At 40.5% G+C, this 19,057-nt stretch overlaps 1 protein-coding gene across 1 annotated transcript in view; it reads left to right on the top strand.

The window, feature by feature from the left end:
• Positions 1-1,070: 1,070 nt before the first annotated feature.
• Positions 1,071-19,057, top strand: part of LOC106594786 (glutamate receptor ionotropic, NMDA 2B) — a 121,834-nt gene continuing 103,847 nt past the window's right edge. Inside the window, 2 exon segments of the mRNA XM_045707501.1 lie at positions 1,071-3,226; positions 11,177-11,685. Coding sequence (XP_045563457.1) covers positions 11,637-11,685 — 49 coding nt within the window. The 5' untranslated portion in view covers positions 1,071-3,226; positions 11,177-11,636.

The raw sequence follows: 19,057 nt of genomic DNA, 5'->3' as shown, positions 1-19,057 counted from the left end.
ATTGCGGGTTAGCTAGTTGCGAAGATTCAGATGAAAATGTTCAGAGTTTGCGGTAGGAATCCGGGGATATGGGGGAAAAAATAATAATAGGTCCATTATGCTCTGGTTTGAGTCACGTTGTTCGAACTGGTGAGAGCTTTCCGAGCTAAAGATTATCTGATGACCGCTAGCAATGGTTTGCTGACTGATAGCTGGTAGGTAGTTAGTTAGCTGGCTAGCTTCAGTTGAGGGATTCCAGATCCGAAGTAAATAGAAATACTTTAGAAAAAAAACAGATCCACGCCACATTGTGTGAGACCGGTTGGAGAGTATTTAGAAGTTGAGGTTTAGGAAAATATTTTAAAAAGATCTGCGAAGAAAAAGATGTAAAAAGATATATACAAGGGACACGACAGGACAAAGACAAAGACGTCTGACTGCTACGCCATCTTGGATTCTTTTTATTTTAGCTGGCAAGCCTGCTGGCAAGGTTGGTAGACTTCAGAAAAGCAAGCAATTACTAAATGTACTGAATAAGACTCAATCTTTTATGCAGATTTTATCAGAGATGCAGGAAAGCATATTTAGTTTCTTAAAAAAAAAATCACCACCACTCAGGAGGATACAGACAGCTCAGGAGTTATGCTTAGATATACAGAAAAATATACATATATGTTTTTTACATAGAATTAAGCATAATGATTATGGCTCTAGATTGCAGGAAAATGCTTTTTCAGGTGTTAGAAACAGCCTTCCTCACGTACTTTGTGCCCACACAGATTTTTAGGGGTGCATGACGCCCCAAAACACGATGTTAGTTAAAAACAAATGTCATTATTGACAATAGGGGGAGCCATTCTCCTTATTATATTATATTTTCCTAGACATTTGTTGCAAATGAGAACCTGCATCCCTTTAATTCAAAATCCTATAGAGGGACCCACCTCCACACATCTCTCCCTCCCTCCCTCCCTCCCTCCCTCCCTCCCTCCCTCCCTCCCTCCCTCCCTCCCTCCCTCCCTCCCTCCCTCCCTCCCTCTCTGGTAGAGGAGGGGTGGACAGCGAGTCAGTGCACTTTGAGTTCTACGTTCTAAGGCAGATGGAGGTGCCAGTTGTACGTTCTCTCTAGCTCTGGGTAGTACCTCACCATGCTGCCTGTTTGACACGTTTAACAGTTGTCCTGGAGAAGGCTTTACATCTTAAATAACCGGAAGGCTCCTGTTTTTGGCAGAAAAGGAAGAGATGAAGAAGATTTGTAACAGTTGGAGAAATTACTGATAACCCTCCTCTCAGCTCACACAAACCGCAAAAACGGAAGGCTTTGGAGTATTCAATTTTTTCTTTCGTTGTATGTTTTTTCTCTTCCTTATCGTGGTGCTGGGAGGTGCTTCATCTTTTCATATATTCGCTCTCTCCATCATTTGCCTCCTCATTTATTTCTCCATCTACCTGCTGTACAATTTCCTCTATTTATGAGTGAGAGAGAGAGGAGGGGGAGTTTTTATTTTTATTTTGGGACTTTTTTTATTTCCCTTGTCTCTTTCCTCTCTCCCTCCTCACCATTTCATCCCTTTTGATCATTATTCCTTTCCTTCTCTCCTCTACCATTTTCCACCAATTCTCCACAGCACATTCCTATCCCTCTCTTTCTCTGTCTTTAAACTCAGATGTAAATTAACTTGGACTGAATTTTTTAAAGAAAGAGACAACTAAACAACAACTCTTCTTCAATGACTCCTTTTCCCCCATTTCCCTTCTCTTCCTCCTCTGGTCCTTCCTCACCCACATCCTATGCATCACAATTTTGCGGGATTCTTAAATTGGTAACTCTAGGTAGGTTTACTATTGTTTAGTGTCTGTCTATCTGTCTGTCTGTGTGTGTATTTGTGTGTGCTTTACGTATACATAAAACACACATACACACACACTCACACACTAAACTATGGCGAAAGGAGAGAGATTATATCTGGTACTCATAGTCAGTTGATGTTGGTCTCACAATTCTCCCATGCCCATTCTTTCGCCGCGTCGGTTCAGTCAAACTTCATCCATTTTTAATTGTTGTCTTTGAGGAATACAGTTATCTATCTTGGCGTTTTCTCTGTCTCGCCTTATACATTGCATTTCTCATATGTACCTGATGCCATTTTGAGTCTTAATTGGAACATTAGCACAAAATAATTACGTTTTGCCTGAAGTTTTGACTTGTGATTTAGCAAACTGTGTATTTGGACAGTAAACTTGAAAACTGCCAATGTTGGGTAAGGTATTATTGGACCCCTATGGTTATTTCTGGTTGTTTGACATATCATGGTTAATGCTTGATTTTCAATTTCTTTCATTCAGCTGGTCCATCACCTGTATTTAGCTTTCTCGCCCCCACCCACCCACTTGCCCTCTCTCTCTCTCTCTCTCTCTCTCTCTCTCACCATGAATTATTGACACGCACACATTACCCAAAAGTAATAAACGTCCCATACCAATTTCCCTTTTAGTATTCAATTCCATTTGTTTCTGCATCTTTCATTTAGCGGACCCCTCCTTATTTCGGTTTTATGTTTTTTCAACTAGAAAGGACAATTCTCCATTAATTGTCTCTAAAGCTGTTTCTTCCCCTTCCTTGTATTTCACCTCTCTTGTATCTCAAAAGGCACGTAAATCAGGAAAGACTTCCGGGCTTAGTTGTTGAAAAGTAGATTAAAAATCTTGTAAAGCCTTGGCTTGCGACACATCTGAAGACCGCTGTTCACAGTGCGTGTGTAGGTTTGAAATAGTGACAGACTGATAGACAGATAAGAATAGAAATCAGTAGGAGAAGAATGTTGTTCATTTCATTGCTCTCCATCGCTCTCTGTCAAATTCCCCTCTTTTTCTATGATGGTTCTTCTCAGCGTCTGAGTTGTATGTCTTATGGGAGGTCCCTTTTCAGTCATCAGCATCACCAGTTCATCCAAAATAAGTTATTAATGTAACACACACACACACACACACAGTTTATGACAAACAATTTCAATCAATAGCATTTACATCTTCAACTTTTGTCTTTTTTCTTCTTCTTGTGAATTGAAAAGGGGGTTCAATTCAAACAAACACCCCATGCTTATTGCTTTGAGTGAGATTTCACCATGAAGGACTAAGGAACCCACACCACATTTTGTGTTTTCAAGTGGCAGCTCTGTCTTTACTGTTGTCCCACTCCTCTGATCACCACTAAATTAATAATGAGTTACAGACAAGAGTTAAATAGGTGAGTAGTGGATTGAACTGTGTGTGTGTGTACGTGCCTCTGCTTGCATGTATGGTGTGTGTGCATGCAGGTGTGTGAGAGAGAGTATATGTGTGTGTGTGTGTGTGTGTGTGTGTGTGTGTGTGTGTGTGTGTGTGTGTGTGTGTGTGTGTGTGCTATGTAGGGTTGTCTGTGTGTGTTATTCCGGATGAACCTTGATTAGTAGGTTGCGTTCTAAAGCGATGTACAGTATCTAGATCTCTCTCTGTCCTTTTAGATCTATCCTCACCACACTGTCTTATCACAGCTTCTGATCTTAATAAGTGTTCTATACATTTACCCTCTACATGAACTGTACTGTATAGAACAGCTCATTGTGTCGTCCAGGGTTGCCCAACTGGTGGCCTGCAGGCCGAATTTGGCCTGGGGGTGGTTTTATTTGGCCCCCAAGTTTTTTGAGCAAAAACACATAAAAGACTGTAAAAACACCAGGAAATGATCTCCAAGTGATTTTAATTTTGGATCGCATTTCCCACGCATAGAGAGACACGTGAACATATATAAATGTAAGCAAGGTTTGAAATTATTATGTTTTAATCAAATATTATATCTGTTTGGGCTTCTTGCGGTCAGTTTGCTGTCTAGGAATGATTTGTAATTATGTTCCGGACCCCGACCATCCGCTCAAGAAGCGTCCCGCGGCTGAATCTAGTTGATGATCACTGATGTAGTCTTTAGGCCTCCCCCTCCTCTCCTCTCCTCTCCTCTCCTCTCCTCTCCTCTCCTCTCCTCTCCTCTCCTCTCCTCTCCTCTCCTCTCCTCTCCTCTCCTCTCCTCTCCTCTCCTCTCCTCTCCTCTCCTCTCCTCTCCTCTCTCCATCTAAACACATTGTTTTGTGTCTATATATAACTCACTCAATTTGTACATCAAATCAAATCAAATCAAATGTTATTGGTCACATACACAGTAGCCTACAATACAGAGTGATACTGTTCATGTACAGCTGTAGGATCCTAATTTGATCACTTTTGTTGCTGAGATATATTGAGCTTTGTGATTTACATCAATTCACTGAAAACCCACACTAACACAAAGTTATATAAACTCTATTGCACTTTTCATGTAGCCTGCTTTTGGCCAGTTTAATAACCTAACCACCGATCAAGCAACATTATGGACTAAACGTTCAAATCCTGTTGCTGCAGGATTATTTTGCTGTGGCAATATAGGTCAAATTAAGATCCCTGGTCTAGTATGGCTGCATTGTCTTGTTGGTTTGATCTATTTATCTTCATAGGGCACAATTCTGACCCGAGTTAAGTGCGTGGAAATTAACGTAATTCCCTTTTTTATGTACCTTTCTCTCTATTAAGCATGAGAATAGTGTGCTTTTCACCTGCCATTCATTTTGGATGAAGATGGAATAAGTGAAGGTATACCAGAGGTGTCTACAGATACACCGTATTCTGATATTGATTTAATTCCATAATAATTCCACCATCTTTACGCATAAGGAAACCATGAATAAGATCTAGCGAACCTATCGGTTCCAGGTGGAAAAAGCATCTACTTCATTTTTTCCCCGATAGAAATAACACCATTCTTCATGCACTGTAATTTACAATTTGATAAGATCTATTGATAAGAGCTATGTACAGTGCATTCAGGGGGCTCCCGAGTTGCGCAGCGGTCTAAGGCACTGCATCTCAGTGATAGAGGCGTCACTACAGACCCTGGTTCAATTCCAGTCTGTATCACAACCGGCCGTGATTGGGAGTCCCATAGTGCGGCACACAATTGGCCCAGCGTCATCCGGGTCAGGGTGTGGCGCAGGCCGTCATTGTAAATAAGAATCTGTTCTTAACTGACTTGAAAAGTTAAATAAAGGTACCAAACAAAAAAAAGCACTCAGACCCTTTGACTTTTTCCACATTTCGTTAAATTACAGCCTTATACTAAAATCGAGTTGTTTTCCCCCCTCATCAATCTACACACAATACCGCATAATGACAATGCAAAAACTGTTTTTTAGAATAATAATAATAATAATAATAAAAAAATAAGGCTGAGACGTAACTGTGCTGCTACCATGTTGTGTTGCTACCATGACCTTGTCGTGATGTGTGTTTTGTCTTCTATTTAAAAAATGTTATCCTATCCACCGTCCACGCAGGAGGCCTTTTGCCTTTTGGTAGGCCGTCATTGTAAATAAGAATTTGTTCTTAACTTACTTGCCTAGTTAAATAAAAGTTAAATAAAATAAATAAATAAATAACTGTGGAAAAAGTCAAGGGGTCTGACTGATAGATTTTTAGGCCTACAATTAAGACTAAGTCTTAATTATATGCCCAAATTTCTATAATGTAAACTATCGTTATCGACTTTCAGTAAGCCGAATAACAGCACATATTCAACTGCCAATTTACTGTTAGTTCCCTTCAGTTGGTATAGCCTACATTATCATTCCATTTTATTACGTTGTTTTGTTTACCTATATTTGAATCCTCTGTAAATGATGTCACAGCTTTTTGGTTGTTGCTGAGGGTCATTAGTAACAGTTAATATATATATATATAGTACCAGTCAAAGGTTTGGACAAAAAGTTGAAATAACATAGTTGGTTTGGGATGAGTTGGACTGCAGAGTGAAGGAAAAGCAGTCAACAAGTACTCAACATATGTGGGAACTCCTTCAAGGCTTTTGGAAAAGCATTCCAGGTGAAGCTGGTTGAGAAAATGGAACCTTTATTTAACTAGGCAAGTCAGTTAAGAACAAATTATTATTTACATTGATGGCCTACAAACCTGGACGACGCTGGGGACAATTGTGGGCCGCTCTATGGGACTCCCAATCACGACTGGGTTGTGATACAGCCTGGATTTGAACCAGGATGTCTGTAGTGATGCCTCAAGCACTGAGATGCAGTGCCTTAGACCGCTGTGCCACTCGGGAGCCCCAAAAGAATGCCAAGAGTGTACAAAGTTGTCATCAAGGCAAAGGATGGCTACTTTGAAGAATCTTAAATATAAAATATATTTTGAATTGTTTAACTTGTTATGGATAGGGGGCAGTATTTTCACGGCCGGATAAAAAAACGTACCCGATTTAATCTGGTTATTACTCCTGCCCAGAAACTAGAATATGCATATAATTAGTAGCTTTGGATAGAAAACACTCCAAAGTTTCTAAAACTGTTTGAATGGTGTCTGTGAGTATAACAGAACTCAAATGGCAGGCCAAAACCTGAGAAGATTCTGTACAGGAAGTACCCTGTCTGACCATTTCTTGGCCTTCTTTGTCATCTCTATCCAAAACAAGGGATCTCTGCTGTAACGTGACACTTTCTAAGGCTCCCATAGGCTCTCAGAAGGCGCCAGAACGTTGAATGATGACTCTGCAGTTACTGGCTGAAAAACAGTAGCGCATTTGGTAAGTGGTCGATCTGAGAACAATGAGACGGGCGCGCGAGTGCACATGAAGAGTCCATTTTACTTTTTCAGTCTTTGAACGAAAACAACGACTCCCGGTCGGAATATTATCGCTATTTTACGAGAAAAATCGTATAAAAATTGATTTTAAACAGCGTTTGACATGCTTCGAAGTACGGTAATGGAATATTTTGAATTTTTTTGTCACGATATGCATCCGCGCGTCACCCTTCGTTACCCTTCGGATAGTGTCTTGAACGCACAAACAAAACGCAGCTATTTGGATATAACTATGGATTATTTGGAACCAAAACAACATTGGGTGTTGAAGTAGAAGTCCTGGGAGTGCATTCTGACGAAGAACTGCAAAGGTAATCAAATTTTTCTTATAGTAAATCTGAGTTTGGTGAGTGCCAAACTTGGTGGGTGTCAAAATAGCTAGCCATGTGATGGCCGGGCTATCTACTCAGAATATTGCAAAATGTGCTTTCACCGAAAAGCTATTTTAAAATCGGACACCGCGATTGCATAAAGGAGTTCTGTATCTATAATTCTTAAAATAATTGTTTTGTTTTTTGTGAACGTTTATCGTGAGTAATTTAGTAAATTCACCGGAAGTGTTCGGTGGGAATGCTAGTTCTGAACGTCACATGCTAATGTAAAAAGCTGGTTTTTTATATAAATATGTACTTGATTGAACAAAACATGCATGTATTGTATAACATAATGTCCTAGGAGTGTCATCTGATGAAGATCATCAAAGGTTAGTGCTGCATTTAGCTGTGGTTTTGGTTTTTGTGACATTATATTCTAGCTTGAAAAATGGGTGTGTGATTATTTCTGGCTGGGTACTCTCCTGACATAATCTAATGTTTTGCTTTCGTTGTAAAGCCTTTTTGAAATCGGACAATGTGGTTAGATAAAGGAGAGTCTTGTCTTGTCAAGACATATACGAAGGGTGACGCGCCGGCTCGTATCGTGACAAAAAAATTCAAAATATTCCATTACCGTACTTCGAAGCATGTCAAACGCTGTTTAAAATCAATTTTTATGCGATTTTTCTCGTAAAATAGCGGTAATATTCCGACCGGGAGACCTTGTTTTCGTTCAAACACTGAAAATAGAAAATGGAGTCTTCACATGCACACGCGCACCCATGTCATTGTTCTCAGAATGACCACTTTCCAAAACCCCTACTGTTTTTCGCCCAGGGACTGCAGAGTCATCATTCAACGTTCTGGCACCTTCTGAGAGCCTATGGGAGCCTTAGAAAATGTCACGTTACAGCAGAGATCCTCTATTTTTGATAAAGAGGCTATAGAAGGACAAGAAATGGTCAGACAGGGCACTTCCTGTACGGAATCTTCTCAGGTTTTGGCCTGCCATATGAGTTCTGTTATACTCACAGACACCATTCAAACAGTTTTAGAAACTTTAGGGTGTTTTCTATCCAAAGCTACTAATTATATGCATATTCTAGTTTCTGGGCAGGAGTAATAACCAGATTAAATCGGGTACGTTTTTTATCCGGCCGTGAAAATACTGCCCCCTATCCTAAACAGGTTAAATGAGTGATACTGTGAATCATACAACTGCCAGGGCATGCTTGGTCCTCTTTGATGCCCCCTAAAGTGTTTATTTCAGGCTGCATCATAGGATTCCCGTGGTGGTTCACTGTAGGCTTGAGTGTCCTAATATTTGTTGTTTTTCTTTTCAATAGAAAGATGACAGGCACTACCCCATATGCCTATTAGTAATTTCTGAGAAATTCACTTAAGCTTCTAATGGAAATGGGGTCTAAAATGGAGGTTGGTTCATGGTGAAAACTGTGCTTGTGAATGTAATTCATATTCCCCCAAAATGTGAAATTCTTGGCTTCCTTTGGGTATTTTGACATTAGTGGCGGTATATAAAACTGCCACAGCTCCTACTTAGTCATTACCCAAGACCTAAGTATTGATCAACTAACTTTCATGTTGTTATCTACAATTCTACAAAATGTCATATATTATCAAATCTGATTCTTATCTTAAGTGGTTGAAGTCAAATCGGTTGCAAAGTTTAAGTCAATGTCAGATGTTAGTGGATGTGAAATGTAATTGTAAGTCTAGACTTTCCTTTACGAAGGCCATGGATTTAGCTTTTTTTAACTAATTCTCCTTCCTTGTCCTCCATCTCAATCATTAGAGTAAAAGTATTCTCTCAAAGTTTCATTGCGTTGATATTAATTGAGTATACTGTACTGTTGACCCAAGCAGTCTGAATGATTTAGGTAGGCTTTTAAACCAGCACAGTGAGGAGGGATGTCACTACGCTAGGAGAGTGAGCTCTTATTACTATTTATAATACACAATGTTCCTTCCAGGTACATTTTTTGATAATGTCTCCGTCTCAAACGGCACCCTGTTCCCTATATAGTACACTACTTCTGACGAGGGCCACAGGGGTTTTGCCGAAAGTAGTACACTATATAGGTGAAAGGGTGCATTCGGGACTCAGACAATGTCTTCCTGTCTCTAACTCAGAAAGGGCATCCATCCACCCCTCCATCTCAGTTATAAAGGATTAATGCTATAACAAAGCTGTGGTGAGATTATGTTGCTACATTTGAGAAACATGGCTAGCCTAGCCTATATGTTCAATTTGTGACATTTTTGGTCAATTCTTTTAAGACATGATAATGGCTTGGATTTACTGTATGTAGGCTATAGCACTAGCACTTTTTATTGAGTCTCAAAGTGGTTTACATTGTATGGCAGTAACTCACATATTTCCTTTATCATATGCTATGCTTTCCATTTTTGAAGGGGGCAAAGGATAATATAATGATGTATTTAGCAAGGAGACTCCAATCTGCTGCCCTTTCCAGATATATATTAATAATCAGTAGTTTTGTTTAATCCATTTTGCTTTCACCACAATATATCATATTGTATATTTCTGAATAATTGTCTTTGAAAGACGTTGTTTGATTGTAGAGAGACTAGGGCTGGTCGGCCTACATGCATGTGGTACAGTATTTAATTGTCGAAGTGTGCGTATGTTTCTTTGAGCCAAATACATCATTTGCAGTATTAATGTCATTTAAATACTACTGAAGGAGTTTGAGATAATTACAGTTGGAAAGAGTCAGAGAGAAAGATGGGTTTTGGAAATAAAATGTGTTGAATACATAATTTATCACTCTGCCAGACAGGATAAAAATTCCTCACACAGTGATATCCTTTGACATTTTTCCCAGGGCTAAAATGTGTGTACACACATACACACACACACACACACACACACACACACACACACACACACACACACACACACACACACACACACACACACACACACACACACACACACACACACTTACTTCCTAGAGGGCAACATGGTCAAATTCAGCGGGGAAATGCAGGACACGACCCATCAACAAAAGTGAGAAGGGATGAAGGCAGGAAGAGAACATGAGAGAATGATGCATAAATTACACGGACAAGATCAGAGACTAGTGGGTGTTAGGCCAAAGTTACTTCTTGAATACTTATCATCAAAATTGGCAAAGTGCTTCCTATTTGTTTAACCCATTTTATATGTCTGTTGTGTATGGAACTTTTTCCAGAAATCTAATGTTGAATGTATTGAATGTTAGGCTCAAGTTAAATCTACCTATTACAAACCTTGAATACTTAAAGGTCCAATGCAGCCGTTTGTATTTCAATATTAAATAATTTATTAGTAGCAATATAGTACCTTACTGTGATTGTTATTAATTAAAATAGCAAAAAACTAAACAAAAATAGCTTTTTAGCAAATATACATTTCTCAAGCAAGAATTTTGCTAGGACTGTTATTGGCAGAGAGGTTTGGAACTCTTTTTCTTATTTGTCTATTAACTAATTTACTGCCTGGTGATAGGCAGGCCAAAACTCCTTCCCACCAAACAGACGGCCTTTCAAAAAGCTCTTTCACTTAAAGGGCATTATTGTAATTGTTACACTTTCTCAGTATTATTCCAACCTCATAGTGTGGAAATATACATAAAACACAGAATAATCAAGTTTTTGACTTCACTGGGCCTTTAATGTCAACATTGGCAAAGTGGTTACTATATATTTTACACATGTTGTATGTCTGTCAATGTAAGATATGGGATATTTTCTGAAATTTGATTTAAAAAAGTGGTATTTAATGTTAGGCCAAAGTTGAATCCAACCACCAGACAAAAATAACTAAGTACCATTTTTCTTTTGCATGCATTTTGTACTGTCTGTCAATGTATAATATGGAACTTTTAGGATATGTGATAAGAAGATAAATCACACTGCATAATTGTGTGTTGGCCAAGAGCCAATCCATAAGTCAGAAAGGATTTGAATTCAGATTGTGAAGTGAAAGGTAAAAAGCTGTGTTAAAAGCCTTGAACCTCTGAAGCAATTGACTTGTGTATACAAACTACACAAAAGCATTCACCATTAAGAGAAACATTCACCCTAACAGATAATGTCTTGTTATTGACCATCTCTCTATCTCTCTCCTCTCCTCTCTCCCCCAGTCTTGACAAAGACCGAACGTACAGACAGATGATGGTGACTAAATAGACGAGGGGAGCGACAGAAGAAACAGAAAAAGGGAAGGAGGAAGAGACGCTCTAATCTCCGCATTGCCACGGCAACCGTTGTTCACACACTCACACACGGAGTTGTCAGAGGAAACCTCGTCGCGCTGTATCATCCAGTGGAAGAAGACGGGAGGATGAGTCAGACGACAAGAGACGAATGAGAGAGCGCCTCGCCCCTCTCCATCTCTTTCTCCATTCGTCATTTCTCAATTTCTTTTTTTGATTTCTCCTTACACACTCAAACTTGACAAACGCACACTCCTTCAATCCAGGTGCTCATCACTCACTCCATAAGCCCTCTTCACGTCTACTCCTCTCTGCACGGCTTCATCTGTTCATCCTTCCCTCCACCCGGTGCTATGAGAGGAGTAGTTGAGTCCCAGACCACACCACCATGCCAGTTCTGAAGAGTAGAGAGGAGATCTGGGCTGGCAATGTACAAGGTAGGACCCCCAAGGCCTTTTACGCTTGACCTTTTCTCTCTGTTTCATAGATGCAGTCCATCAGTCTTAGGCCCGAAATTCAATCAAACCTGCAATGTCTATTACATTTACATTGTAGTCATTTAGCAGATGCTCTTACCCATTCATCTTAAGCTAGCTAGGTGGGACAACCAGTACATTTTCCCCCTATAAAGTAGCTATCAGCAAAGACAGAGCTGGTAAGGGGGAGGAGAAAAAGCCAAGTGTGAGTGTTAGTTCACGAAATGCATTTAAAAACATATATAATTATGAAGTGTATTCGATAATGAACTATTACCTGTGAACATACACACTTGTTATTGTGAAAACTGGACGCATCCACCTATGAGCGGATTATACCTGGGAGTAGTGGTGGTTTTTGAAGAACAAGAGCTACTGCCTAAATATCACAATGAAGGTTCGATCGAAAAGCCTTCCGTTTCTTTATGTGCGATACAATATCCATATGAGGCTGAATGTGTAACTGTCTGCCACTGAAATGGCTTATTTAAATGTCTTTTGTGAACAGTAATGAACTAATATGACCAGTAAAACCAAAGTCCTCTCTTTTGGCTGTTAATAACCAATGGTGTTCCTTTTTGTACTCCATTTAGTACGTACAGACAGTCATTGCACATTTTCGGGTTTGTTATTTAAATTTAGAACATTTTCTTTTCAGTACCAGCAAGATCGAGAGAAAAGCGTGAAATAGAGAATGAAACTAGAAATGGATAAAGGGTGAGAATGGAGGGTGAAGGAAGAAAGAGTAAGGAGAGCGTAGAGGAAGAAAGGACTAATTGTCTTCCTCTCTCTCTCCCTAGGGGGGGCGTAGAGGGAACTAAATGTGGATGGAAAACTGGAAGTGAAAGAGAGCTGGGGGGGAGAGACACAGAGACAGGTTTATCTAATAGTGGATGTAGAGACTGGAAGTGAGACAGAGAGCAGGAGAGAGATGGACAGGTAAGCAGAAAGGTAATCAGACAGACAGACAGAGAGAGAGAGAGGCCCAATTTTGATAAACTCTGATATCTACTGGGTGAAATACCAGTGTGCCATCACAGCAGCAAGATTTGTGACCTGTTGCCACAAGAAAAGGGCAACCAGTGAAGAGCAAACACCATTGTAAATACAACCCATATTTATGTTTATTTATTTTCCCTTTTGTACTTTAACCATTTGCACATTGTTACAACACTATATATAGACATAATATGACATTTTTGGAAGATTTTGGAACTTCTGTGAGTGTAATGTTTACTGTTAATTTTTGTTGTTTATTTCACTTTTGTTTATTATCTACTTCACTTGCTTTGGCAATGTTAACATACAGTATGTTTCCCATGCCAATGAAGCCCTTGACTTGAGAGGGGCACCAAGAGACAGGCAGACAGACTACTGAATGAAACCTAGAGCGAGTGAAAGGGTAATTTATCTGACTGAGGATGGAGATCTCAGACAGAGGTTACGTCTCAAATTACATCCTATTCCTTATAATGGGCACTACTTTTGACCAGAGCCCTATGGGGCAAAAATATTGCACTAAATAGGGAATAGGGTGCCATTTGGGACAAAGACAGATAGATTAGGAACGGGAGCGTGCGACCCAGAAGGAGCTTGTTTGTGGAGCTGGTTTGGTTTGTGGTGGATTACGTGTTCTCTTGTTCTCTTGCCGGGCTTAGTGGTGTGGCAGCCCCCTTCTGTGATCAGTAGATTGTGACCAGAGTGTGTGTGTGTGTGTTGAGAGAGTGGCAGCAGTGCATCATGGCCACAGACAGACGACCTGGCAGGCAACTCTATTGGCTTCTGGCTTCATTTGACTGGCTTTACAAATATTGATGGAGTCATTAAAAGATTAAGGGGACTCGAAGTGCAGGCGGACAGGTTTTTGTGTGTACTCGAATGTATCGGACAGTGTGTGTCTGTGTGTGTGTGTGTGCGTGTGCGTGTCTGTTTGTTTGTGTGAGAGAGAGAGAGATGTACAGTATTCCTTGTGGTCAAAGTTAAATACATTTAAATAGTTCTTCTTTTCTGACTCTACACTTTTTCTGGTCCTCTTCTCATTCCTCTTTGAACCTGTAATGCATCACCATCTCCCAAGTATAGACCTTTCCCGAACGACCATCAGTGTATTGACCCATCGTCGATGACGAAAATGTATGCCCTCACTAACTGTCGCTCTAATAAGTGACGATCATCTGACTCCCACCCACTCACCCTTTGCTTCTCTGTGATGAAAATAAGCATTCCAAATGTCTCACTTTTTCTACCTCTCTCTCCTTTTTCCCCACCACCACTGCCAGTCATGTGTGACTGTCTTTGAAGGAAGGATGGAAGGTCTAAGAATAGCATAGATGGGACCCATCACTGTGATACTGCTGCAGCCCACATACCGTAGCTTCTTAGAGGGCCATTCTTTCTCACGCTCTCACTCATATCAGCATTCCTTCAACACGTATCCCTCCTAACAGGCAACCGGATATACTTCTAGTGTAGGTGTTTTGATACAATTTATAGGACAGGGACTTTGAATAGAAAAAATCCATCTTCACTGAGATATCCTGGCTTCTTAATATAATAATATATGCCTCTTAGCAGACACGTTTATCCAAAGCGACTTAGTCATGCTTGCATACATTTTACGTACAGGTGGCCCTGGGAATCGAACCCACTATCCATGCTCTACCAACTGAGCTACAGAGGACAACGTCTTTTGACTTGAGTCAATGCAGCACAGTGAGAGTCTAATCGGTTGGTTACTGATCCCCTCTCTTTGGCGGTTTGTTCTGTAATGACATGATCAGAATGTCTTGGTCGTCATACATTCTTAGAGTACCATATCAGCTCAACTCATCAGCATGCCTTGAATTGCCCCTTTGATACCTATTCCCCTTAATAGGCTACCTGATATCCTCCTCCTCTGTGTACCAAATGGCATTCTATTACCTATGTAATGCACTACTTTTGACCAAAAGGTAGTGCACTAAACAGGGAATATGGTGTAATTTGAGACGCAACCCTAGTCTAGATGCTTGGATAAAATTGATAGGCTAGGGCGTATACTGTTTTTGAATAGAGAAATGTCTCCATTGAAATATCTTGGCTTCTTTTGACTTGAGTCAATGCAGCACACTGAGAGTCTAGTTGGTTATATGATCAGAATGTATAGATGCTGTGCGAACATTTTTTGTTGTTGAAATTGTCACTGTTCCCTGTCACGCCGACGGAACCTCTTTTGAAGCCGCTTTTTGACAGACAGGCAGGCAGGCAGGCAGACAGAGTTACAGCGAGAGGGAGAGAGAGAGAAAGAGAGGGGAGAGAGAGGTGAAGAGGGAGAGAAATAGAAATGGAGAGGGGGGAGAGAGAGTCAGGTTTTTCAGAGACAGAGGCAGAACAAAAGGGGAGTGTGGCTTCGTGAGAGAGGGGTGGCGGTATAGAGATGAGAGAGCGAGAGATGGAGGGATGAGAGAGAGAGTGACGGAGGGGGATATGATACCAGAACAGGTTGAAATAATAAGGGAAGGAACATTTGATGAATTACAAAAGAGAGAGTGTAAAGAGAAGAATTGGGATCATCATGTGTTGTGCAGGTGACTCTTCAGAGAAGGAACGATAGTGAGAGGATAATGATACATTTAATGGAGGAGATAAAGAGGGTAAAAGAGATTCATAGATGGAGTGTGATCTAACCAGGCTACAGTAGAGTACATGCCATGAAGATAAAGCATGATACTCCTTTGTAGTTTCAAACCTCCGTGACAAACTCTTTCCCCAAGGGATCTATCCAGAAAAGAAAACAAAGAGCCAATGTGACCGTTGGTATGCTGTGGGTGATTCCATTGTATTCAAGTTAGCAGTATGCAATGGTGACCATATACAAGAGCTTTACTAGCCAAACCGGGAGTATAGCTAATTTATAAAACACTTGAAGTCAGGGGTTGGAACCAAAGTTATTTTCCAATTGTTTTGTTCTGAACAGAATCATTATTCTTTCATTCTGTTCCACTGTTCCCACTAGCAAAATAAAGTTCTGAACCGGTTTGAACCCCCCAAAAGTAACCGTTTATATCGTTCCTTTCTGTTCCTTTTTAAACATCTGAAATATCCATTTTATTTTATATTTAGCTTGACATTATATTACTTCACCAATCAGTGCATATAGAGTAGCTTGCTGTGAAGCGGGTGAGCGATTTAATCTGTATAGGAAAGTCGTTAAGAACAAATTGTATTTTGCCGTAACAGTATGGTTTAATCATAATGAAAGACAAACACATATACTGTGCTGCCAGTCACAGTGTAGGGCGGGAGATGCAACTGAAGATTTCAGGGTGAGGAAAGAGGATGCAGGAAGCTTGCCTTGAAGCTCTGAGCATCCTGTTATGACATGCATTATCTGAATTAGGCCCACAGAATTATGCCTACGGAGGAGCGGCTTATATGGAGGAACTTTGAATGTCCTTGAACTTCCGAGTTGGTTTAATGTTGAGACCAGAGAAAGCTAGCTAGCTAACGAGCTTGTGTGTTCAGAGCAGCACTAGAATTAAAAACACGTCTTACCTTTTGTATTTAATAAATCCAACGTGAAAAGTGATAACTATTGTATACTTAACTGGCATTGAAAAGTCCATCCATTCTTCTGTAATTAAACATCTCTCCCTAATTTCTGAATTACGCTTGTTATGTCGTCCGTAGGCTACAGTAACCTATGTAACATTGTCAGTAGAATACAGTAACCTATGTAACGTCGTCCGTAGCCTACAGTAACCTATGTAACGTTGTCAGTAGGCTACAGTAACCTATGTAACGTCGTCAGTAGGCTACAGTAACCTATGTAACATCATCAGTAGGCTACAGTAACCTATGTAATGTTGTCAGTAGGCTACAGTAACCTATGTAACGTCGTCAGTAGGCTACAGTAACCTATTTAATGTTGTCAGTAGGCTACAGTAACCTATGTAACGTCGTCAGTAGACTACAGTAACCTATGTAATGTTGTCAGTAGGCTATAGTAACCTATATAACGTCGTCAGTAGGCTACAGTAACCTATGCAACGTCGTCAGTAGACTACAGTAACCTATGTAACGTCGTCAGTAGGCTACAGTAACCTATGTAATGTTGTCAGTAGGCTACAGTAACCTATGTAATGTTGTCAGTAGGCTACAGTAACCTATGTAAGGTTGTCAGTAGGCTACAGTAACCTATGTAACGTCGTCCGTAGGCTACAGTAACCTATGTAACGTCGTCAGTAGGCTACAGTAACCTATGTAATGTTGTCAGTAGGCTACAGTAACCTATGTAACGTCGTCAGTAGGCTACAGTAACCTATGTAATGTTGTCAGTAGGCTACAGTAACCTATGTAACGTCGTCCGTAGACTACAGTAACCTATGTAATGTTGTCAGTAGGCTACAGTAACCTATGTAACGTCGTCAGTAGGCTACAGTAACCTATGTAACATTGTCGGTAGGCTACAGTAACCTATGTAATGTTGTCAGTAGGCTACAGTAACCTATGTAACGTCGTCCGTAGGCTACAGTAACCTATGTAACGTCGTCAGTAGGCTACAGTAACCTATGTAATGTTGTCAGTAGGCTACAGTAACCTATGTAACGTCGTCAGTAGGCTACAGTAACCTATGTAATGTTGTCAGTAGGCTACAGTAACCTATGTAACGTCGTCCGTAGACTACAGTAACCTATGTAATGTTGTCAGTAGGCTACAGTAACCTATGTAACGTCGTCAGTAGGCTACAGTAACCTATGTAACATTGTCGGTAGGCTACAGTAACCTATGTAATGTTGTCAGTAGGCTACAGTAACCTATGTAACGTCGTCAGTAGGCTACAGTAACCTATGCAACGTCGTCAGTGGGCTACAGTAACCTATGTAACGTCGTCAGTAGAATACAGTAACCTATGTAACGCCGTCAGTAGGCTACAGTAACCTATGTAACGTCATCAGTAGGCTACAGTAACCTATGTAACGTCGTCAGTGGGCTACAGTAACCTATGTAACGTCGTCAGTAGGCTACAGTAACCTATGTAACATCATCAGTAGGCTACAGTAACCTATGTAACGTCATCAGTAGGCTACAGTAACCTATGTAATGTTGTCAGTAGGCTACAGTAACCTATGTAACGTCGTCAGTAGGCTACAGTAACCTATGTAACATTGTCAGTAGGCTACAGTAACCTATGTAACATTGTCAGTAGGCTACAGTAACCTATGTAACGTCGTCAGTAGGCTACAGTAACCTATTTAATGTTGTCAGTAGGCTACAGTAACCTATGCAACGTCGTCAGTAGGCTACAGTAACCTATGCAACGTCATCAGTAGGCTACAGTAACCTATGTAACATTGTCAGTAGGCTACAGTAACCTATGTAATGTTGTCAGTAGGCTACAGTAACCTATGTAATGTTGTCAGTAGGCTATAGTAACCTATGTAACGTCATCAGTAGGCTACAGTAACCTATGTAACATTGTCAGTAGGCTACAGTAACCTATGTAATGTTGTCAGTAGGCTACAGTAACCTATGTAATGTTGTCAGTAGGCTATAGTAACCTATGTAACGTCATCAGTAGGCTACAATAACCTATGTAACGTCGTCAGTAGGCTACAGTAACCTATGTAATGTTGTCAGTAGGCTACAGTAACCTATGTAACGTCGTCAGTAGGATACAGTAACCTATGTAACGTCGTCAGTAGGATACAGTAACCTATGTAATGTTGTTAGTAGGCTACAGTAACCTATGTAATGTCGTCAGTAGGCTACAGTAACCTATGCTTCATAAGGTAGGGGCTGGTAGCCTACATACACACCCACTGTAAAAAACATTCCAGCTGGCAGGCAGACGCTGGGAATAGGTTTCTGAGTGAGAGTGAGGGCTTTGCATAGGCGCTTTGTTGCGATTTTTGGGGGACTGGTAGAAAATACCTGGAACATGGAAGAACGTTATTAACCGGTCCCCGCCACTATCGATCACTTTCTTTTTCGGTATGGGTTCTGTTCTTCAAATAATTTTGTTATTTTACGGTTTTCGGTTCTTTTCCCTGAACCAGTTCTAACCCTTGTTTTTTAAATACTTTTCTGGTCTTCATGGATAAAAAATATATTTGGCCCAGAAAGATAATATTGTAATTAGTGTATCAGAGCTGGCTTGTGTGATAAGTCCCTTTGGTTGAAACCTGAACATTTGGATCGATTCCCTATGCTAATGCCAAGGATTTAGCTCAGTGGGCTAAAATAGTATTGTGGCTCACAGTGCAGGAGACTCCTGAGTCTGGGTGTCCCTAACTACTGGGTGAAGTGAACCTGCCTCCTGAGTCTGGGTGTCCCTAACTACTGTGTGAAGTGA

The sequence above is a fragment of the Salmo salar genome, chromosome ssa02 (assembly GCF_905237065.1).
Source record: "Salmo salar chromosome ssa02, Ssal_v3.1, whole genome shotgun sequence".
In the NCBI taxonomy this organism is placed as follows: Eukaryota; Metazoa; Chordata; class Actinopteri; order Salmoniformes; family Salmonidae; genus Salmo; species Salmo salar.
Note: the sequence above shows the minus strand (reverse complement) of the source record. Positions and strands in the feature narration are given on the sequence as shown.